The 24,394-nt window shown below is 37.6% G+C and overlaps 1 protein-coding gene across 1 annotated transcript in view; it reads right to left on the bottom strand.

Moving 5' to 3' along the window:
* Positions 1–12,227, bottom strand: part of LOC131893983 (vomeronasal type-2 receptor 116-like) — a 56,827-nt gene extending 44,600 nt beyond the window's left edge. The window contains exons 1-4 of the mRNA XM_059244180.1: positions 12,034–12,227; positions 9,596–9,887; positions 8,519–9,313; positions 7,006–7,233 (exon numbers count right to left, since the gene is read on the bottom strand). Of these exons, the coding sequence (XP_059100163.1) occupies positions 7,006–7,233; positions 8,519–9,313; positions 9,596–9,887; positions 12,034–12,227 (1,509 nt within the window). The remainder of the gene's footprint in view (positions 1–7,005; positions 7,234–8,518; positions 9,314–9,595; positions 9,888–12,033) is intronic.
* Between the last annotated feature and the right edge of the window lie 12,167 nt (positions 12,228–24,394).

The raw sequence follows: 24,394 nt of genomic DNA, 5'->3' as shown, positions 1-24,394 counted from the left end.
GAACAAGGCTCTCTCCATACTTATTCAATATAGTACTTGAAGTTCTAGCCAGAGCAATAAGACAACATAAGGAGATTAAGGGAATACAAATTGGAAAGGAAGAAGTCAAGCTTTCCCTATTTGCAGATGACATGATAGTATACTTGAGCAACCCCAAAGATTCCACCAAGGAACTGATACAGCTTATAAACACCTTCAGCAATATAGCAGGATACAAGATCAACTCAAAAAAATCAGTAGCCCTCCTATATACAATGGACAAAGAAGCGGAGAAGGAAATCAGAGATACATCACCCTTTACTATAGCCACAAATGACATAAAATACCTTGGGGTAACATTAACCAAGCAAGTGAAGGACCTATATGACAAGAACTTTAAGTCCCTGAAAAAAGAATTTGAAGAAGATGTCAGAAAATGGAAAGATCTCCCATGCTCATGGATAGGCAGGACTAACATAGTAAAAATGGCAATCTTACCAAAAGCAATCTACAGATTCAATGCAATCCCCATCAAAATACCAACACAATTCTTCACAGAATTGGAAAGAATAATACTCAACTTCATATGGAAAAACAAAAAACCCAGGATAGCCAAAAGAATCCTGTACAATAACACAACCTCTGGAGGCATCATGATCCCTGACTTCAAGCTGTACTATAGAGCTACAGTAATAAAAACAGCTTGGTACTGGCATAAAAAACCGACATGTGGACCAATGGAATCGAATTGAAGACCCTGACATTAATCCGCACACCTATGAACAAATAATTTTTGACAAAGAAGCCAAAAGTGCACAATGGAAAAAAGAAAGCATCTTCAACAAATGGTGCTGGCAAAACTGGCAACATGTAGAAGGCTGCAAACAGATCCATATCTATCACCGTGCACAAAACTTAAGTCCAAGTGGATCAAGGACCTCAACATAAATCCAGCTACTCTGAACCTGCTAGAAGAGAAAGTAGGAAGTAGTCTTGAACACATTGGCATAGGAGACCACTTCCTAAATAGAACACCAGTAGCACAGACACTGAAAGAAACAATCAATCAATGGGACCTCTTGAAACTGAGAAGCTTTTGTAGAGCAAAGGATACGGTCAACAAGGCAAAGCGACAGCCTACAGAATGGGAAAAGATCTTCACCAACCCCACATCTGACAGAGGACTGATATCCAGAATATATAAGGAACTCAAGAAATTAGACATCAAAATGCCCAACAGTCCAATTAAGAAATGGGCTATAGAACTAAACAGAGAATTCTCAACAGAGGAAACTCAAATGGCTGAAAGACATTTAAGGAATTGCTCAACATCCCTAATCATCAGGGAAATGCAAATCAAAACAACTCTGAGATACCACCTTATGCCTGTCAGAATGGCTAAGATCAAAAACACTGAAGACACCTTATGCTGGAGAGGATGTGGAGCTAGGGGAACTCTCCTCCACTGCTGGTGGGAATGCAAGCTTGTACAACCACTTTGGAAATCAATATGGCGCTTTCTTAGAAAATTGGGAATCCATCTCCCCCAAGATCCAGCTATACCACTCTTGGGCATATACCCAAGGAATGCTCAACCACACCACAAGAGCACTTGTTCAGCTATGTTCTTATCAGCATTGTTTGTAATAGCCAGAACATGGAAACAACCCAGATGCCCTTCAACTGAAGAATGGATAAACAAAATGTGGTACATATACACAATGGAATACTACTCAGCAGAGAAAAACAATGACATCATGAGGTTTGCAGACAAACGGATGGACCTAAAAAAATCATCCTGAGTGAGGTATCCCAGACTCAGAAAGACAAACATGGTATGTACTCACTCATAACAGGATACTAGATGTAGAACAAGGATGACTGGACTGCTACTCACATCACCAGGCAGGCTACCTGGAAAACAGGACCCCAAGAAAGACACAGGGATCGCCCAATGACAGAGAAATGGAATGAGATCTACATGAACAGCCTGGACATGAGTGGGGGTAGTGAAGGGCGAGGGTCGAGTGAAAGAGAGCTTGGGTGAGTGGGAGATTCCAGCTGGATCAACAACAGAGAGGGAGAACAAGGAATAGGAGACCATGGTAAATGAAGACCACATGAGAATAGGAAGAAACAAAGTGCTAGAGAGGCCCACAGAAATCCACAAAGATACCCCCACAACAGACTGCTGGCAATGGTCGAGAGACAGTCCAAATTGACCTACTCTGGTGATGGGATGGCCAAACACCCTAATTGTCGTGCTAGAAACCTCATCCAACTACTGAGGGATCTGGATGCAGAGATCCATGACTAGGCCCCAGGTGGATCTCTGGGAGTCCAATTAGCGAGAATGAGGAGGGTTTATATGAGAGAGAATTGTTGAGACCAAGGTCGGATAAAGCACAGAGACAAATAGCCAAACAAACGGAAACACATGAAATATGAACCAATGGCTGAGGGGTCACCAACTGGATCAGGCCCTCTGAGTGGGTGAGACAGTTGATTGGCCTGATCTGTTTGGGAGGCATCCAGGCACTGGCACTGGGTCCTGGGCTCATTGCATGAGTCGGCTGTTTGAAACCTGGGGCCTATGCAGGGTCGCTTGGCTCAGCCTGGGAGGAGGGGACTGGACCTACCTGGACTGAGTCCACCAGGTTGATCTCAGTCTGTGGGGAAGGCTTTGCCCTGGAGGAGATTGGAATGGGAGGCGGGCTGGAGGGAAGGTGAGGGGGGCGGGAGGGGGGAGAACAAGGGAATCTGTGCCTGTACGTAGAACTTAATTGTATTGCAAAATAAAAATTAAAAAAAAAAAGAAACCCTAAAAAAAAAAAAAAGAAAATCAACAAGATAGAGAAAAACCCTTATCCAAACTGACTAAAAGGCAGATAGAGAATATCCAAATTAACCATATCATAAATGAAAAGAAGACATAACATCTGAGAATGAGGAAATCCAGGGAATCATCAAGTCATACTTCAAAAACCTGTGCTCCACAAAATTGGAAAATCTAAAACAAACGGAAAATTTTCTAGATAAGTGTCATATACCAAAATTAAATCAAGACCAGTTAAACAATTTAAATAGACCTATTACCCATAAGTAAAAGCCCATGGCCAGATGGTTTCAGTGCATTCTACCAAAGGATTGGTTTCAGTGAAATTCTACAAAAATTTCAAAGATACAATAATACAATGCTCCTCAAATTTTTCAACACAATAGAAACAGAAAGAACATTGCCAAATTATTTTTATGAGGCTACAGTTACCCTGATAGCCAAGCCACACAAAGATGCAAAAGAAAGAGAATTATAGAATAGTCTCCCTCATGAACATTGATGCAAAAAATACTCAATAAAATACTGGCAAACCAAATCCAACAACATATCAATAAATCATCTACCATGACGAAGTAAGCTTCATACCAGAGATACAGGGATAGTTCAACATATGAAAATCTATCAACGTAATCCATCATATAAACAAACTGAAAGAAAAAAAAACCTACATGATCATCACAATACATGCTGAAAAAGCATTTGACAAAATCTAACATCCTTTCATTATAAAGTTCTTGGAGAAATCAGGAATACAAGAAATAAACGTAAACATAATAAAGGCAATTTACAGGAAGCTGGTAGCAAACATAAAATTAATGGACAGAAATTCAAGGTGATGCCTCTTAATTCAGGAACAAGACAATACTGCACACTCTCCCCATATCTATTCAATATAGTACTCAAAGTCCTAGCTAGAGCAATAAGACAACAAAAGGATAGGAAAAGCATACAAATTGGACAGGAAGAAGTCAAACTTTATTTGGAAATGATAGGATAGTCTACATATGTGACCCCCAAAATTCTACCAGGGAACTTCTACAACTGAGAAGTACCATCAGGAATGTGGCTGGATAAAACGTTAATTTAAAAAATCAATAGTTCTCCTATATACAAATGATAAACAGGCTGAGAAAGGAATCAGAAAAACATTACCCTTTCTAATAGCCACAAATAATATAAAATACCCTGGTGTAACTCTAACCAAACAAATGAAACACCTGTATGACAAGAACTTGAAGTCCTTGAAGAAGGAAATTGAAGAAGATATCAGAAAATAAAAAAGATCTCCCATGCTCATGGACAGGTATAATCAACATAATAAAAATGGAAATCTTTACAAAATAAATTTACATATTCAATTCAATCCCCACCAAAATCCCAACACAACTCTTCACAGACCTCAATAGAACATTACTTAACTTCATATGGACAAAGAGAAAACCTAACATAGCCAAAACAATCCTGTACAATACAGCAACTTCTGGAGGCATTATCATCCCTGACTTCATGCTCTACTATAGAACTATTGTAATAAAATAAGCTTGATATTGGCATAAAAACGAACATGTGGACAAATGGAATCAAAATGAAGATACTGACATTATTCCACACACCTATGCACACCTAATTTTTTGTTTACAAAGAAACAAAAATTGTTCAAGGGAAAAAAGAAAGCATCTTCAACAAATGGTGCTGACATAACTGTGTGTCAACATGTAGAAGACTGCAAACAAATCTGTACTTATCACTTTGCACAAAACTCAAATCAATGTGTATCAAAAACCTCAACTGGATCAGGCCCTCTGGATAAGTGAGACAGTTGATTAGCTTGAACTGTTTAGGAGGCCCCCAGGCAGTGGGACTGGGACCTGTCCTTAGTGTATGAACTGGCTGTTTGGAACCTGGGGCCTATGCGGGAACACTTTGCTCAGCCTGGGTGAAGGAAGGAGGGGACTGGACCTGCCTGGACTGAATCTACCAGGATGAGCTGAATCCCCAGGGGAGTCCTTGCCCTGGAGGAGATAGAAATGGGGGGTAGGCTGGAGGGAAGGGCGGGGGGGGGCAGGAGGAGGAAGGACAGAAAAATCCGCGGCTGCTATGTAAAATTAAATTAAATTATAAAATAAAAAAACTCAAATAAATCCAGCTACACTGAACCTGAAAGAGGGGAAATTAGGAAGTAGTCTAGATTGTACTGACACAGGAAACCACTTCTTAAATATAACACCAGTAGCACAGACACAGAGAGCAACAGTTAATAAATGATACCTCCTGAAACTGAGAACCTTCTATAAGGAAAGGACATGCTGATGGGAGTGCTAATTTGAACAGCCACTCCAAAAATCAGTAAGAGGACTTCTCAGAAAACTGGAAATCAATCTACATCAAGACTTAGCTACACCACTCTTGGACATATTCCCAATGGATGCTCAATCATACCACAAGGAAACTTGCTCAACTAAGTTCATAGCAGCATTATTCATAATAGCCAGAACCTGGAAACAATCTATGCACCTCGACTGAAAAATGGATAAAGGAAATGTGGTACATATTCACAATGGAGTACTACTCAGTAGAGAAAAAAATGACATCATGAAATTTGTAGATAAATAGATGGAACTAGAAAATATCCTGAGTGAGGTAATGCAGACTCAGAAACACAAACATGGTAAGTGGATACTAGATGTAAAGCAGAGGATAATCTGACTACAACCCACATCTCCACAGAAGCTAGGACACAAGGCAGACCCAAAGAGGGACATAAGAATCACCTTGGGAAGGGGAAACAGAGATCTCCAGGAGTGAACTTGGGATATGGAGGGTCAATTGTGGGGTGGATATGGAGGATGAGAACATGACAGAATAGGGTGGTCTAGCTGGAGGAGTGATGGAGTGGGAGAGCAATGAAGGAGATATCTTGATAGAGGGAGACATTATAGGGTAAGAGAGAAACCTGGTGCTAGGGAAATTCCCAGGAATCCACAAGGATATCCCAAGATTAGATGATTAGCAGTAGTGTTTAGGGTTCCTAAACAGAATTACTCTGCTAATTAGATTGGTGAATACCCTGTCACCACACGGCCTTCATCCAGTAACTGATAGTAGCTGATGCAGAGATACACAACCAAGCACCAGGTTGAGCTCTGGGAGTTCAGTTGAAGAGAGAGAAGAGGGATTGTATGAGCAAGGGGGGTCAAGATTATGCTGGGGAAATCTACAGAGCCAGCTCAACCAAGCACAGAGGAACACAAAACTTTAGACCAACAGCTATGGAAACTGCATCGGGCCAGACTAGACCCTCTGCATACGGGAGACAGTTATATAGCTGGATCTGTTTGAGGGACCCCTGGCAAAGTGATTAGGATATATCTTTGGCTTTTTGGATCCAATTACCTATGGTTGGACACCTTGTTCACACTTGTGGCCGGGGATAGGGGCTTGGTTCTACCTCTACTGAATGTACTAGGCTTTGTTGTCCCACCATGGGAGAACTTTACTTTTTTCAGGAGGGGATGAAGGGTGGCTCAGGGTGGTTAGGCAAGGATCGGGGGTGCAGGACCAGGGATGAGAGGGGGATCTGTGTACGTAAAATGGTATGTAAAATGAATAAAATTTTGTTTTAAATAAAAAAATTAAGAGATGATCTTAATTAATGGCATTTCTTCCTTTTCATTCTTTCCTTCTTTCTGCCCATTTCTTTATTTTTTTGTATTGTTTTTAGAGACAAGGATTCTCTTTGTAGCCCTGGTTATTCTTGAACTCAGTCTGTAATAAAAAAATAAAGATTTGCATATGTGTAATTTTCTCCTCATTACAATTAGCCTCAGTTTTTCACCACTGGTGTCAGGGGTTCAGCAGAAAAGAGGAAAATCATTGTGTAGTACTCAGAGTGGTACCAAAAGAATTTCACTTTACTGGAAATAATATTAAACAGTGCTAACAACCATTTTTATAATTATATTAAAAGACAGAAACATGTTCTAGTATGATAAATATTCAATGTGTTCATGTCTGTTATCTTCAAAGAATTAATAAAAAATCATATCAAAAAGTGAAAAGGAGAGTCATACTAAAGGATTCTAAAGAATGGTCCCTATTGTGACGATCTATTTCATTTCACTAAGTTACAAGGAAGCACAAATAGAAATGTTGTGTAATGGAAATCAGAACAGTTAGGTCAGACCCACCTCTCTACTTCCTGTGGCCCACTCTATAATGTCTTCATATAAATGGAGCTGTTGACCATGTGGAAAATACGGGCTAAACTGTCCAATCTTCACCTTAAGTCCAAGACCATTTGGGAAATTCCAAATCTGGAAAATGTCATTCTCTGCCTGCAGTTTTTCTTTCTGTTTTGTTATCACTTTGTCCCCAACATTATAGGTGAAGTGGGTCTTCCTAAGAATGGAGTGCAGCTGAAAGACAGTCAACATTCTATAGTGTGTGTGTCCTTGCTTGAAGTCAGAAAATGTATTCTGATTTCATTATAAATACAACTTTATTGAAGGTGCACAGTTGAGAAATTGCAATGAAAGCAAGTGGATTAATAAAATTATCATAATGTCCCTAGAATTGCAGTTCTCTCAGTATAAACTACTAAACACAAATGCATACATACATGCAGACACCAAACATAAATATTAAATATACAGAAACACATACGCACACTCATACAGATACAGAGATACATATATAATACAGCCACATACTATTTTCTCACATGCAAGCCAAGACACACATGCGAACACAAAGACACACAAAATCACACTTATGCACCCAAACAGACACACAGAAAAAGAAACCCACAAAAAACATACACAGGCTCACACACACACTCACAAATTCATAGATATATACAGATACAAATGCACAGGGAGACATTGATGCAAACAAATTTATTCTGAAATCCAAAGAGAGACAGTCACACATACAAATACACACAGATACGCTGAAACAGAGATATACATGTGCACAATGGAATCCAAACATACACACAAATAACACACATGGACACATGTAGACACATGTGCTGACAAATACACACAGGAAGAGTCATACAGAAACACACACCTACTGGAAAAACATTGATGTAAGAAAAATTAACATTAAGTTCTACAAACAGACAGATATGCAGATAGACAGAAACACATTTATTCACATCAACACAGATATACACCTAGATACACAGAAACAAACACAAATACATCATAAACAATAATAGCCATCCATCCACACATATAGATACACATATATGTACTGAACAGAATCCTACCATTATTTTCTGTGTATTTTCCAATGCCTAGATTTGGGGCAGAATAAGCTAATAACACTGTAGAAAAGTATCCCCTACACTGATTACAACTTATTTGACAAATAATGAAGAAAAGCTTATCTTCCCATCAGAGAGATGATTAATGAAGAAGGACTCCTATGTTTCTAGTATTAGAACAGGGGTGATGATATTCAGGTCCTCTGTAAAAAAATCACTGATTTACCTTGATAAATTCTGTGTCCTACTCTAGTGCCTTTGCAATTGAGATTTATACCAACCACTAGATTTACTTTCTCAGGAGCAAAAATGTTCAGAAAGCTTTACATTTGGCAAAATATTTCCTAATCAACTAGAATGTGGCATCAGAGAGACTATTAAAGACTCTGACATTGATGACACCAAATATCATCCAATAGAAGAAACACTACCTTCAAGCAATTATATTGATGTTCTTTTACTTTATCCATTGTCTGAAGAAGATTCTCCTGGAAGAAATGGGCCACGATATGCACAGCATCATATATATCATAATTGCCATCATTAAAAGCCATGTCAAAAGTCTGTAATCCTAGCCATTCCAATGAGGCATTGGATGAGCAGTTCTTCAGTGTTTTACAATTAGAAGCTGAGACTTCACAGTTAAAGTTCATCCACTCCAGACTTGCCAGGTATTCATTTGTGGTGAGAGGGCTCAATGTCTGGAGAAAATTTTTAAAACCAGAAATCTCAGCATGATGGTGTGCAAAAGTTAGAGTCTTTTGAGATGAGTCAAGTGTAAAGTCTCTCATACTTGAAGTGACATCCCACTGTGAGGTGGTGACCCATATTTTCTGTATACCTAGAGATTCCCACATTCTAAAGCTCAAAGCTAGAGTACTATCTGTATCACCACAAATAATAACAACATTTGAGGATGATGTCATGATTTGCTTATAATATGTTTCAGCTCTTGACACATATAAATGCATGTTGGCTGGAATCATGTTCACAAAGGCAAAGCAGATTATATTTTCTTCCATCTCTCTTTTCAAATATGAGAGAAACTGGATACCATGATCATTGTCTGAGATGGTCAGCCCAATCCAGTTCCAGCTGAAGTGAATCATGAGAGAGATCATGGCCAGGGCTAGAGATGTGTCCTTGGGGGCCATCTGATACAAATAAGGAAATTGTTCATGATCACTCAGGATAGGATGGAAGGGTCCAAAGGTAAATTGAACGACCTGGGACACAGGGAAAACCATGAGGTAACATGCATTAAAATAAGTTGTTAAACGCACTTTTTGGCAAAGAGATCTTAAATATCCCCTTACCTGTTACTTATTCCCTTATCTATACTTCAAAAACAGTATTATGAAAGGCCCATAAAATCTCTGAATAGTACCCTTGAACTATGTAGTTTTACATAAGTGTAAGGTCAGTTTCTCCCTCACACTCTTCTCTGCATCTTGGAATGGCACCAATAGAGACAGGATTTCTTGCAAAACTACCACACAAAATCTCACCTGCTGAGAATTGTAGAGGTCCATTGTTTTCCCAACTACTAAATATTCTGCCAAGTTTGGTCCTAAAAGCAACACTGAACATATGTTCAGATTAACACAGTTATAATTAGGTGCATTATAATGATCTTTTACAGAAGATTGAATGATATCATATGCTTTTGACATGAACTTACAATCATCTGCTAGAAATCCAAATGCTAAAGACGTATTTGGTAAAATATCAGGGTTCCTGTTGACTTGATCCACTGAAAAAGCTAAGGCCAGTGCAAACTGATTGTTGTCATTTCCTCCTCTGTAAAAGGTTACAGTGATTAATAGGGACAGAGATTTAAAGATAATCATGTGTAATCAATACAAGGACTATCCTGTACTGGATGGTATTCCCAAGCACCCCCAAAGACTCAAACAAAATTTCTATGTTGGGATTTTGAGATGACATAAGAAGATGGAAGCTTACAAAAACATTAAAAGTTCATGAAAATACAGGCCTATAATTAAGAGGAGCCATAAGAATCTTCTACAGAGAGCCTTGTATATCTCTGGTTTTTTAGTTCTTTCTCAAAAGGTAAAGACAAGGCCCAAGACATTGACCAAACAGTAAACCTGATTGTGATTTCATTTTTAAATTATTGAGCAATATGTAAAATGCACATGGTGTGTGAATCATTGAGTTTATAGTATTTTCTTATGAAATTAACTGGATAGGGTAAGGCAATCTTGAATGTCAGATTATGCATGATAGTCAGGACAACATTTGGCTCTGTTACTTCCAATTCTTTATAATCAATGGGCAATATAGTTAACATATGCCATCCTGACAATCTTTATCTTTCTTCTTTCTGGTCTATGTTTTGTGGCCATAAAATCTTTTTTAAGGATTTGTTTTTGAATAAATTCAAATACCAGAGACAGATTTGGTAATAATGTATATCTGTATTCATTTATGGTAATGGATAATATTAATGCTCAGTTAATACATAAGAAGGGAATGGATTCCAGCTGTGGACTAAATGGACCTCAAATGCACAGGGATACACTTCCTTTAGGTCATGAGTGCAGAGATTACTACCTCTTTAGTATTGTTCACTTATTTTATGTTTACACTGCCATGTCATATATTCACACTGGGTTTATCTAACCAAGACAATTTTTTTTGTAGAAAACATTGTTTGAAGACCTTCTCAGGTACACTAACACAAGAATAGCATCCTATTAAAATTTGTATGTGCCACTACTACATGTTTGTAAAATAGAAGATTCTAAAAGGTAAAATGTATGAAAAAGTTTATGAAGTTTCATGTAAAAAAAATGAGTGACAGGTCAGTTGGAAGAGAATGATACCAGCTTGTGTTTATGTCTATGGGAAGAATAATAACTCCACTTTCTTCCTAGTCATTTCATACCATCTAACCAATAAAGATCAAATATACACAAAATTAAAATGTAGATAGTCTTGAAATTGGTAAAATAAGCAGATATAATGAATAAGATTACTTAAAGAAAAACAAAAGTAGTGAATGTGATGTAAGTGTCAGAGAATAGACAGATTAGACATATATAGAGAGAAGACACAGCTTCTTAAATAACGGTAAATGTGAGCTAGTGGGCAACACCTCTCTCCCTACCATCAATTGTAGCCAATTATCACATGCTACACTTGTCTCAGGCTAGTGACTAGGTAAGGAAGCAGACATCACTACTAAGGACAGCCACAGTTCTCAAAAAATGCAAACACATCATTTACAGTCCATACAATCCTTCTTTACTGTAAAGAAAGAGTGAATAAATGGACTTTGAAATTAAAGGCCAGTGATTATACATACATACAAGTGAAGAATGGGGAAACGGGAACACATATGAAGTTCAAAGTGGATAGGTTTCCTACTTTCCTTCTTGGTGCATCTTTAGAAGGCACAGTGTGACTACATGCAGATCATCTGAGAGAGTAACTGAACAGCTATATGAAAATTTTCTGTAGCTAGTGTGCCAAAAATATCATTTGCCCTAGCAATGTGTTAAAAACTACCCATTGATGGCATATCCATCAGCTGACTCTACTGTATGGCATTTATTTTCCCAGTTAGGATGGCATTCACTGAATTAGAATGAGGTTCCTTTTGATGAGACATCACCAGATATTGTGATATGGAAACTGTGAAGAGGCAGACTATATGTGATGCGACAATGTATGGAGTCCTTTCTTCACTCAGCTTCCAGGCTTAGAAGTTAGAGGGTAAGTGGGAGAAAAACAAAACACTCTCTGGACAAATTAAAAGTATAAAAATGGCATTGACTTTCTAAAAGAATTTGGAGATGTTTATTGATGTGCAGGTTGGGAGAACGAGGCAGAAATTTTAAGGCATTGCTCTGATCCTCATCCTCTGACCCCTCATGAAATATTCATGATGGCATCTATGTAAAAAGTATAAGGCACTTACCTTTCTTTAAAAGGTTGTATGAACTCTGTTATCTCCACTGGCCCATGTACTGTGTCAAGTACAAAGTCACATGACTGAAATATTCCATCCTTGTCTTCACTCTGCTTTGTTGTCCAAAAGCAACTGGGATGAATGGAACTTGACACGTGAAGTGAAATGTTCAGGAGCAAGAAGAGTAAAATCAAAGTGAACATTTTTTTTTCTGCTATAACCCTGAGACTTTTGGATTGTGACATGCCGTTCTTATCAGAACATCAAATGGGCACACAGACATCTCCACTTACTTTTATTTCTGTAACCAAATAAAAGGCTACTTATGTATCAGGATTCATTTTCTTTATTTGTGCATTTGTTTCTCACCTGTTGAGAATACTTTGAAACTCTCTTCCCTGGGGCTCTTTATCTGCTGTCCATAGTCCATGATGTACAATTTGGATGATAAATATATAGGATGATAGTTCAGCTAGTTTCATGACATCATTCATCTTTTTGGAAAGTAGAGACCCAGGGAAAATAACATTTTGGGAACGTTTGGTCCAATGACTGTCTCAGCTTTTTGTTAGTGTTAACAGCTTTAGAAATGATATCAGTGTATTTTGTTAGATTATCCACAGTGAGACATGCATTATTGGTTCAGGGGAACTCATAAATTAAGAATTTATGGTTACACACTGGGATTGTATCACAAAGTCCATGTCATGGAAAAGCAGCTTCATGTGTAGAGTAATTGAGTTAAACTCAGCATTCAGAGTGGGGCCTACTCTATACCAGTATCAGTTACAGAATATCTAACCAAAGCCTGTGATTCCATTGCCTTGAAAACCAATAACCAGTCCAAATCATTTAACTTTCTGGATCCTGCTGTTCTAAAACTATCCAGATCATCAAAGAACCATAGTTCATTTAAAAATTACATGTTGATTTTTTTAAAATATTCAAAGAGCTCAGAAAGAACATCTGACCTGTATGCCTCATTTCATATACTACATAAGACCTATCACTTCTCCTCCCAACCAATCATTATTCATGAGAAGATAAGTTGAATACTTCATTTCTAAACTAAGGTACTCCTCCATAATTCTCAGTCCTCACATGTGTTGACCCATTTTTTTCTTATTTATCTGTGATTTCCAATGTTGTTTTTGCTTGTTTTATAATACATTCGAGGCTACAAAGAAGTCTTATTGAGTATTTTAGAAGCAAGTAGAACCTTGAAGTAACCCTGTGTTTTATGTATAAATTCTTCTCATACAATTTTTCTGCTCATTTACTTCACTTGCATTCTGGGACCTGCACTGCCACTGTGATAATGTTCTGCTAAGTATGGGATAAAGAGCCTCTCTCAATGGATATGGACTGCAGAGGATACAGGACAAATGTAGGGCAAGTCTTTTTTGTGGGTGGTGATATGTCCTATTTAGTATTTGAGATGCAGCAAACAGGAGTACTGTTATCGTCTCAATACTTTTGTACATTTAATAATAAACATATAAAAAGTTCATGACCCATTGTTTTGTGATGAACTAGGAACAAAATTCCTAATCCCTTAAACAAATTAACCAACTACAAATTTGTCCATAAAAACATTCTTCTAAATAAAAATACTTTAAATCTTGGAAGCACATCATGCCTCTCTGCAATTATGCAAAGATTCAGAGCAATTACAATATGGTTTCCTCCAATTACCATGGTGATGATAATAACTTATGGGTACTATTTCTCTATACAAAATTCTGTTTTAACTTTTGTTCTTAAAGGCTCATGTGTTATCTTTCTCATGTTGTTTATCATTATTTACTTCAGCTGTGAGCACATTGACCAGGTCTGGATCTCAATAAGTTGAAAGTTAGGGCAGGAGGAAGGTGCTCTATGCTCCCAAAGGGGAAGAAATGAAGATGTACAGATTTTTTACTGCTAAGTATGTATAGAGTTTTCTACTTTCAGTGGTAGGGTTACTGCTTCTTATGAAAAGCTCTTGCAAGTTACTGTCCCTAATACCAGAGAAGGACACAACGAATGCTGTATTTATTTATTGTTTTATTCTTTGCAGGTCTCAAATATTAATATTATATTCATAAAATTTCTCTCATCTTCATCCTCCTGCTTAAACCCATATAAACCTAATCACACCCAAATTCATGAATTCCTTTTGTACTTTTATATGTATAGAGAGTTGTAAACATATACAGATACATATACCTTACTTATTCCATTTAGAGTTGTTTCTATTTCAATGTATTTGGGCTAGCATATTTGAATTAGAAAATATATCAGAGATCTGGTCCCAGTTAAGAAAAAGTCTATATGTCAGAGACACAGCATTCCTAAAAGAGACAAAGACCTCAGGAGACACTGAATGCATGTGATCTGTGATTTTAAAATGCACTGAGCAAAACTATGGTTTATGAATATGTATGGGAGTATTTTATTTGTACTGAAATGTGATTTTAATTGTATGTTAATAAATAAAGTTGCCCGGGGTTCAGAGCTATTAGAGCCATAGGAAGAGCGTGGCGGTGGTGGCGCACACCTTTAATCCCAGCACTTGGTAGACAGAGCTAGGTAGATCTCTGTGTGTAAAAGGATACAGCCAGCATTGGAGACACATGCCTTTAATCTCAATCCCAACCATAGAAGACCTGGAAGTCTTTACACACAAGCAGTGATTAGGCATGGGTTTACAACCAATGAGAAGGCAGAACCGAAAGTCTTTATAAAGACAAACACACAGGGAGTAGCTCCTTTTCGGAGAGCTCTCTTGGCTGAAGCAGGAAGGGTAAGGCTCTTAGTTCTGACCTCTTGGCTTTCTTCTCTGAATCGGATCTGTGTTTCTTATTTAATAAGACGGTTGGTTACATCTACATTTGGCACCCAACTTGACAAGAATCCATTAAAAACCGCTTAACTTGGCTTGGTGGCAGGTCCAGTTTCCCATTTGGGCGGCCGGCAGGTCCAGTTTCCTGCTTGGGTGGCAGGCTCCCTAGCCCGGGCCCAGGTCGGCTTGGCCTCAGGCCAGACTGACTGTAGCCCCAAGCAGTTAGCTTAAAGCTGGTGCTACAAACAACTCAGGCCTGCCCTGCAAAACAGGGCCCCTGCCTGTAAAGGCAATGCATGTGGTTGGAGCTTAAGGAAGCCAGAGCCAAGCCTTGACTGGGCTCAAGCAGGAACACGTGGCTGGATTCAAGCTCTTAGGCAGAACTTGTGGCTTCCCTCTCTCTCTCTCTCTCTCTCTCTCTCTCTCTCTCTCTCTCTCTCTCTCTCTCTCTCCTTGGATTCACACCTCGGACACTAGGTGGCTGTTTTGAAATTTCCTCAGATTTCTACTGTTCTATGCAGAATTGGTAAGTCACTTAACATATCCGATATTTTAAAGGAAACTATTTAAAAGAAAAATTTTTTGTCTCACACCTTTAATCCCAGCACTCAGGAGGCAGAGGCAGGCAGATCTCTGTGAGTTTGCGGCCAGACTAGGCTACAGAGTGAGTTCCAGGAAAGGCACAAAACTGCACAGAGAAACCCTGTCTCGAAAAACCAAAAAAAAAAAAAATGGGTTTTCTGTGTACATTGGAAGAAAATTGGGCTTTGTTTGCAATTTTAGGCAGTCTGACAATGGAACAACTATATGAGAAGGGTAACGTTGATCGAATTATGCAGTTTATTACAATGCTTATCCTCATTTTACTATTTAAAAAGATAGTAAACTTAAGTGCCAGGATGACAGCTTTAGAAAAACTTGTTAAACCTGTAAAAATTCAGACAGAAGAAATTAACAGTGAAGTTGCTTCAAGATTGGATCATAAGGTTACAGAAAGAAAGCCTGTTTTCACACGGTCACCCTTAATTTGTCCAGTAACCGTACAGCAGTTGCCTAATCAAAAACTACACAAAATATTTGGGCTCTAATTGAAATGTTAGATTTACGAAGGTTTAAGGAGGCAATAGTATCTTATGGCATGCGTTCCCCATATGTAAAGCAAATGTTAAACTCTTGGTCAACATATAATAGGATTGTACTACAGGACTGGCTGGAGCTGGCACAAGCTGTTCTTGAACCCAATCAGAGGCTTCAGTGGCTAACTTGGTTCAAGGATGAAGCTAAAAACATAGAAAAACAATGGAGTGATAAAGGAATACAAGTCTGCCAGGATCAGCTTATTGGAGAAGGTCAATATGCTTGAGCACAAACACAATGTTTATATGATGTCCAAACCCTAATTTTATGTCCAACAGCAGCTTTGAATGCATGGGACAAAGTTGAGGAACCAGGAAAAAAACTAAGTCTTTTACAAAGGTTATACAAGGCCCAAAAGAATCTTTCACAGATTTTTTTTTACAAAGACTGCCTTCAGCAATGAAGAGAATGGTCCTGGATTCAGAAGCTAGTCAGATAATAATTGAGTCTTTGGCCTTTGAGAATGCGAATGCAGCATGAAAAACAATAATCAGGCCGTTAAAGGCAAGATCTGCAACTTTGGAAGATTGGATTAGAGACACGGTTAATGTTGAGGCTCATGACCATGATGATATGTGGGTAGGAGAAGCAATTTTAAAAGGTTTGAGCAATGTTAAATGTTTTGGATGTGGAAAGCAAGGACATTTGAAAAGGGACTATAAAGAGGTCATTCCTAGAAACAATGTTTCTTCAAGGAACAATGGCAACAGAATGCCCCTTCCTTCTGGAGTATGCAGAAGGTATGGTAAGGGAAAACACTGGACCAACGAATGTAGATCAAAAAGGGACAGACAGGGTAATCCTTTGCCTCAGTATTTGGGAAACTCCCAGAGGGGCCTCATGCAGGCCCCCATAGCTAATCCAGTTCAAAACTTTCCTGCAGTCATAGAGGTAACCCCTACTCAGAGCAATTAAATAACCAAATGCCGATTGGAATAAATCATGCTGGTCAGGATGATGAAACAGAGTGAATAGAAAATTCAAGAGAAAACATAAAGAAAATTTTTGGCAAACTTCTATTAATGAACAAAGACCAAAATTAATGATAAAAATAAATGGTGTTTTGTTGTCTGGTCTGGTAGACACAGGTGCAGACGTTACCATAATTGCACCAGAATTTTGGCATCCGACTTGGCCTCTTCAGGAGGTAAACGTTCAACTGTTACGAATTGGGACATTATCTCAGGTGAAACAGAGTGCAAGATGGCTCGAATGTATAGGTCCAGAAGGACAGAGAGGAAAATTAAAACCATATGTGGCTAACATAGCTATGAACCTGTGGGGTCGAGACTTGTTGCAACAATGGAATACTCAGATTAACATCCCTCCAATCTCAGAAACAAATCATAAACTAGCATATGTTTCTGAGAGAAATATTAGAAGGTATTATTCTGAGTGGTCACCAGCCATCCATATTATAAAAGAACAGGGCACAACAAGCAACTGATGATCATCCAAAGACACCAACAGCTCTACTTTTAAAATGGTTAACAGACAAGCCTGTATGGGTCCAGCAATGGCCTCTAACAACAGAGAAACTCCAGGCTTTAGAAGAGCTGGTAAAACAACAGGTAAATGCTCAGCATATTGAAGAATCAACCAGCCCTTGAAATTCTCCTGTATTTGTTATAAAAAGAAATCTGGTAAATGGAGAATGGTAACAGTACTTAGATCAATTAACAAAGTAATTCAGCCAATGGGCTCTCTACATTCTGGAATTCCTTTGCCTACTCTGTTACCAAAATGATGGCCTCTCATAGTTATTGATTTAAAAAACTGTTTCTTTTCAATACCCTTACAAGAAAAAGACAGAGAAAGATTTGCTTTCACAGTGCCTACTTATTATAATTCTCAACTGGTGAAAAGATTTCAATGGAGGGTCCTCCCACAGGGAATGTTGAATAGCCCAACTCTGTGCCAATATTTTGTACAACAGCCATTGGAATGATACATAAAAAATTTCCTAAATCTATAATTTATCATTATATGGATGATATTTTACCAGCTGACTCAAATGCAGATACTTTAGAAAGAATGTTTGAAGAAGTCAAGAAAATTTTGCCTTGCTGGGGATTACAAATTGCTCCTGAAAAGATACAAAGAGGAGATTCTATTAATTATTTAGGATATAAAATAGAGCTACAAAAAGTTAGACCCCAAAGCATGCAAATTAGGAGAGATAGACTGCAGACTCTTAATGACTTTCAAAGATTATTTGGAGATATTTCTCATCGACGAACTATTGTTGGGGTAAAAAGTGATTAACTGCATAATTTGTTCAAAACCTTAGAAGGTGACAAGAACTTAAATAGTCCAAGAGAATTAGCACCTGAAGCTGAAAAAGAATTGGCCTTGGTAGAAAAGAAAGTACATGAAGGGCACGTGGATCATATTGATCCAAAGCTGGATTGCGTTTTGGTTATTTTACCTTCTAGGCATTCTCCTACAGGAATATTAATGCAGAGGGAAGATATTATATTGGAATGGATATTTTTATCAAATAAACCAAATAAAAAATTAAAAACTTATGTGGAAAAAATCTCTGACTTGATTTGGAAAGGAAAATTGAGACTTTGTCAATTAGTAGGAATAGACCCAGCAGAAATTGTTGTACCTTTAACTAAGAAGGACATTGAAAAATTATGGACAGAAAGTGAACCTTGGCAAAAAGCTTGCAGTAATTTTTTGGGAGAAATTAACAGCAAATATCCCAAAAGTGATAGAATTGATCTTATAAAAAGAGCTGATTGGATCTTGCCTAGAATTGTACAGGAAAAACCCATATCTGGAGTTTGTACATTTTATACAGATGCCAACAAACAAGGAAAGGCAGGTTACAAATCAGAAAATTTAAGTAAAGTGGTTCAAAGTCCTTATAATTCAGTTCAAAAATCAGAATTGTATGCTATTCTGTTGGTATTAATGGATTTTTCAGAACCTCTCATCATAGTAACTGACACTCAGTATGTTGAAAGAGTAGTATTACATATTGAGACTGCAGATTTTATCCCTGATGCTTCAGAATTAACTTCACTATTTATTCAATTACAAGATACAATCAGGAAAAGCAGTCATCCCTTATATATAACTCACATTCGATCCCATACTGGTCTGCCAGGCCCTCTAGCACAAGGCAATGAAGAGATTGATAAATTATTGATAGGAAATTGCTGGAGGCCTCAGAATTTCATAAAAAACCTCATGTCAATAGTAAAGATTTAAGAAAGGATTTTTCTATAACCTGGCAACAAGCCAAAGAAATAGTAAAGAAATGTCCTATTTGTTCCTTCTACAATCAAACACCATTACCAGCAGGATGTAACCCAAAGGGTACTCAAAGGATTGAAATCTGGCAGATGGACGTGTTTCATTTTGCAGAATTTGGAAAATTGAAATATGTAAAACATACCATCAATACTTATTCAAGATTTCAATGGGAGACAGAGCCAGGAGGATCTCTGTGAGTTCAAGGCCAGCCTGGGCTACCAAGTGAGTTCCAGGAAAGGCGTAAAGCTACACAGAGAAACCCTGTCTTGAAAAACCAAAAAAAAAAAAAAAAAGATTTCAATGGGCATCTGCTTTGAGTTCTGAAAAAGCTGATTCTGTAATCACTCATTTGCTAGAAGTTATGGCCATCATGGGTATACCTGCACAAATCAAAACTGACAATGCTCCATCATATGTCTCTGTTAAAATGAAAGTTTTTTGCTTATTACAATATAAAGCATATTACAGGCATACCACATAATCCTACAGGTCAAGCAGTTATAGAAAGATCAAACAGAACTCTAAAGGATATGCTGAATAAACAGAAAGGGGTAACCAAAACCCCCAGAAATAGACTGCATAATGCTCTATTAACTTTGAATTTTCTTAATGCCAATGAGAAAGGAACAACAGCTGCAGAGAGACATTGGATAATAGAAAAAACTACAGAATTAAATCAGCCTATATATTTTAAGGATGTGCTGACCTCAGAATGGAAACCAGGATATGTGTTACATTGGGGACACGGTTTTGCTTTTTTTTCTTCAGGAGAAGATAAGCTGTGGGTACCATCAAAATTGATAAAGGTTCGATTTGAATAAGAAAGACCTCTTAATTAGAGGAGGTGATAGTTCATCAACCAGCATGAACATTCAATTCAAACTAACTTATACCAGTAACACATGCCTTTTCATTTAATCAGATAATAACTTGCCAAAAAGGAACATCCCCAAAATTAGTCTTGGCAAAAGGTTTTTGTTTTTGTCTTTTAGGAGAATGAAGGTTAAGGAATCTGAAGAACACTGGACAAATGAAACAATTGAAGAAAAGGGACAAATCATCTATCCCAGGAAACAGTGAAACGGCGTATGGATATATATTATCTAAAAAATTTTATGTCTTCCTAAATGTTTGTTTCTGCTTTTCTCTAAAGATTTAACACTATTGGTCTTCTAATAGTCCCAGTTCAATTAAAATTTAAATCTGACTTTGGAGTTGGAGAATGGCTCTCTCCTTCTTTAAACTCAAGCATGTTGTTAAAAGGAAAATGCAAACTCCCTGTATCATGCCAGAATAAAAGAGCCATCTCTTGCTATGGGACAGGAGAAAAGAAAAATTAATTAAGGGACTATTCTATTACTAATCTCAACTCTTTGATTCTATTCTGATTCTTTAAACTTTTCTTAATGTATAAATTTTATATCAAAATTTACATGATTAATATATATAATATATATACCTTTTAAACTTTGTTAAGATATGAATGGTCATATAGAGTACTAACTAATTTTAGAAAAAAGGCTTCAATTAGCAGCATATATATGTCTTTGTGTTCGAGTCTCTTATCAGGTTTCTGCAGGAAGTCACGGCCAGGCCTAACATCAACTGAAGTCTCCAGGAAGAAGATGGGGCCCCACAACAACAACAATTCCATATGGACAATAATAATATCACTAAGCTAACAAACATCATCTACAGATCAGCTTTGAACCAGAAGGTGCTCAGAGCAATTTTGAGATGACTAGCTGAGATGATCCAGTCTCAAAGACTACTTGAATAAGGACTTGAGATAAATCCTGAACTTTGGCATTATACACAGACTGGATAATGAAGGATATAGTTACCTTTTCTAGAATTTGACAATTAATCTAAAATTTTTCTTTCAGGATAAAGATAACTTCGCCCATACCCAGCAGGAAGCAATTTTAAGAATACGACACCCACATTCCCAAAGAGGTGGTGTGGGGCGGGTGGTTTTTTGGTCTTTTTAATGGGTTTTGGGTCTGGGATAATTTTCATTGTTTAGGGAGCTTGGTTAAAAGTTGTTGTCAAGGGTTAGGAAAAAGGCTAAGCAAAGGAGATTAGATTTAAGGTTCTTATTTAAAAAAAAGAGAAAGAAGGAAAAGAAAAGAAAAGAAGAAAAAGACAATTATTAGTTTTAAATACTTTACATTGGATTGGATTGTTTTATATTGTATACAAATTATATATATTGAAATTGATATTGTTAGAATATGCTATATGTATATTTCTAATTGTACTTATACCATTCATTTAACAATGCAATTTTCTGAACCTTGAATGTTATTATTACCAATTATTAGGATATAAAGAAATGAAAGTTAGTAGTTAGACATTATAATAGAGCTTGTAGTCATATTAGATATGTTTTAAAAATTGAACAGATATATTTTAGACAGGTCATCTTCAAACCCTTCAGAGATCTACAGAATATGGCATTAAAATGTTTTAATAACTTAGAAAATTTTTCTTTATTGTTATGACTATGAGACATGTCGGCTCCTGGCAGTACCAATCTATTTCAGAGAAAATATGGGCATTGAAGAAACTGCATATGGAGTTAACTTTCATTGTGGCAAAATTAGCCAGTGGACAACAATGTATCCTCGAATCAACTGCTGACAAAATGGACAGACAGGACATGAAACAAAGGACAACTGATTCTTGCCAAAACAAGTGTGGTTATGGCTTTATCAAAAGACATCTTCTGAGGCCAGGACAATATGGCACCATCCCTGAAGTGGCCTTCGCAATTCGGAAAAGGTACAGTGCCCTTTTCTTCAAAGGCAGCTGAACAGGCAGTGGGCCAATGGCTTCTGATGTGCTATGGAACAGCAGCTGAAACAGTTATTCTTGAAGAATGACTAAGCTCACGCCTCTCAACAGTAGACTGGCATTTGATAGAGGGATGTGGAGAAGAATGGGATGCTGAGATGAAGCCATATATACATAGTCAAGAAGAATGGACAGCTGAATTAAAAAACCATCAACAATTTCCAGAATTTAAAATCCTGAATCATGACATGACACTAGTGGAATTCAGGTGTTTCTGGAACATGGACTGCTCTCACCCAATGTGAGGTTGAACTGTTGACCTTGTATACATCCTACTTCACAAATGAGTCTGTCAGATACGCTAAGATTATAGGCTGAAGATGATGCCCCAGCACTGCAGAGAAACCTCAGGTGACTGTCCAGGCAGCTGGCTGTTTCTGTCAACTCACAAACTTTTTGGAAGTTGCTTGCATGCACTTCCTGCTTTTATTTTTGTTAGCTAATATTATTTCCTTCTTGGGTCTCTGAAGGCTTGAAGATTAGTTAGTAGAGTTGAAGATTAGTTAGTTATAGTTGAAGGTTAGTTAATTATAGTTGAAGATTAATTAGGATAAAAAGTAAATTAGATACATTTTGGACTTACCAAAATAGGATAGATAATGAAATTATTTTCTCTGAATTTGTCAAATAAAAATGGACTAGACATTATTTAGGTATTTATTACTTGTATATATTATATATAGCTATTGTACTATTGTATATAGTTTTTCTTTTGTTAGTTATAACTTTTTTTTTGAGACAGGGTTTCTCTGTGTAGCTTTGCGCCTTTCCTGGAACTCGCTTTGGAGACCAGGCTGGCCTCGAACTCACTGAGATCCGCCTGGTTCTGCCTCCCGAGTGCTGGGATTAAAGGCATGCACCACCACCGCCCGGCTACCTTTTTCTTTTTAATAAAATAGAAAAGGGGAAATATGGTGGTATTTTATTTGTACTGAAATGTGATTTTAATTGTATGTTAATAAATAAAGTTGCCCGGGGGTCAGAGCTATTAGAGCCATAGCAAGAGCGTGGCAGTGGTGGCACACGCCTTTAATCCCAGCACTTGGTAGACAGAGCTAGGTAGATCTTTGTGTGTAAAAGGATACAGCCAGCATTGGGGACACACACCTTTAATCTCAATCCCAACCATAGAAGACCTGGAAGTCTTTATACACAGGCAGTGACGAGGCATGGGTTTACAACCAATGAGTAGGCAGAACCGAAAGTCTTTATAAAGACAAACACACAGGAAGTAGCTCCTTTTTGGGGGGCTCTCTTGGCTGAAGCAAGAAGGGTAAGGCTCTTAGTTCTGACCTCTTGGCTTTCTTCTCTGAATCGGCTCTGTGTTTCATATTGAATAAATGGTTGGTTACATCTACAAATATGTCTTCTGTGAATTCACCAGTATAAATCATTTCATCATAACCTCCAAAATATACTACAAAATCTGTTGTTTCCTGAAAACATGACCAATGATCTATCACAACAATAACCTTAAATAGACAGAAAATGATTCTTTGGTTTTGTTCCACATAGAGATAATGAGCATTATGAAAAGGAAGCATTGATATGCAGCAGTATTATTCAATTACATCCTCAACAACAAAATGCAGATACTCAAATGCTTCTTCAACACACTTAATTGAAATGTCCTGAAAATATCAATGCAGAATCTACACTAATCATACTTTCTTTCTTCATGAGTTGTAGATCCATGTGTGAAGTGTGCACAGTACTAGTATATCAGCACAGAGCAGAACCAATGCAATCATAAATCTGTGATCATGATGAACTATGAAGACCACCTGGGGATGGCTCTTGCCTGAATGGACTTGTGGTTTCTATGCATTTACATCTCTGTTTCTTGGGGTCTTTGTCAAGCACCATGACACTCCCAATGTGAAGGTCAACAACCAGAAACTCAATTACATCTTGCTTATCTCACTCATCTTTTGTTTCTTATGCCCCTTGCTCTTCATTAATCATCCTAACTCAGCTTCTGTACCCTACAGAAATTTGGAGTTGTATTCACTGTGGCTGTTTCCACTGTGTTGGCCAAAACAGTGACTGTGCTGATGGCTTTAATAATCACAGCCTCTAGACAAAGGATAAGGTATATTCTGGTTTCAGGGCACCTAACTACATTATTGCCATATGTACTCTGATCCAAGCTATTTTCTGTGCAGTCTGGTGAGGAGCTTATCCTCCCTCTATTGATAACAATACACATCTGAGTATGGCTACATTATCATTGTTTGCATTAAGTGCTCAGTCACTGGCTTCTACTGTGTCCTTGGATACATGGCC

Source organism: Peromyscus eremicus, chromosome 1, assembly GCF_949786415.1.
Source record: "Peromyscus eremicus chromosome 1, PerEre_H2_v1, whole genome shotgun sequence".
NCBI lineage: Eukaryota > Metazoa > Chordata > Mammalia > Rodentia > Cricetidae > Peromyscus > Peromyscus eremicus.
Note: the sequence above shows the minus strand (reverse complement) of the source record. Positions and strands in the feature narration are given on the sequence as shown.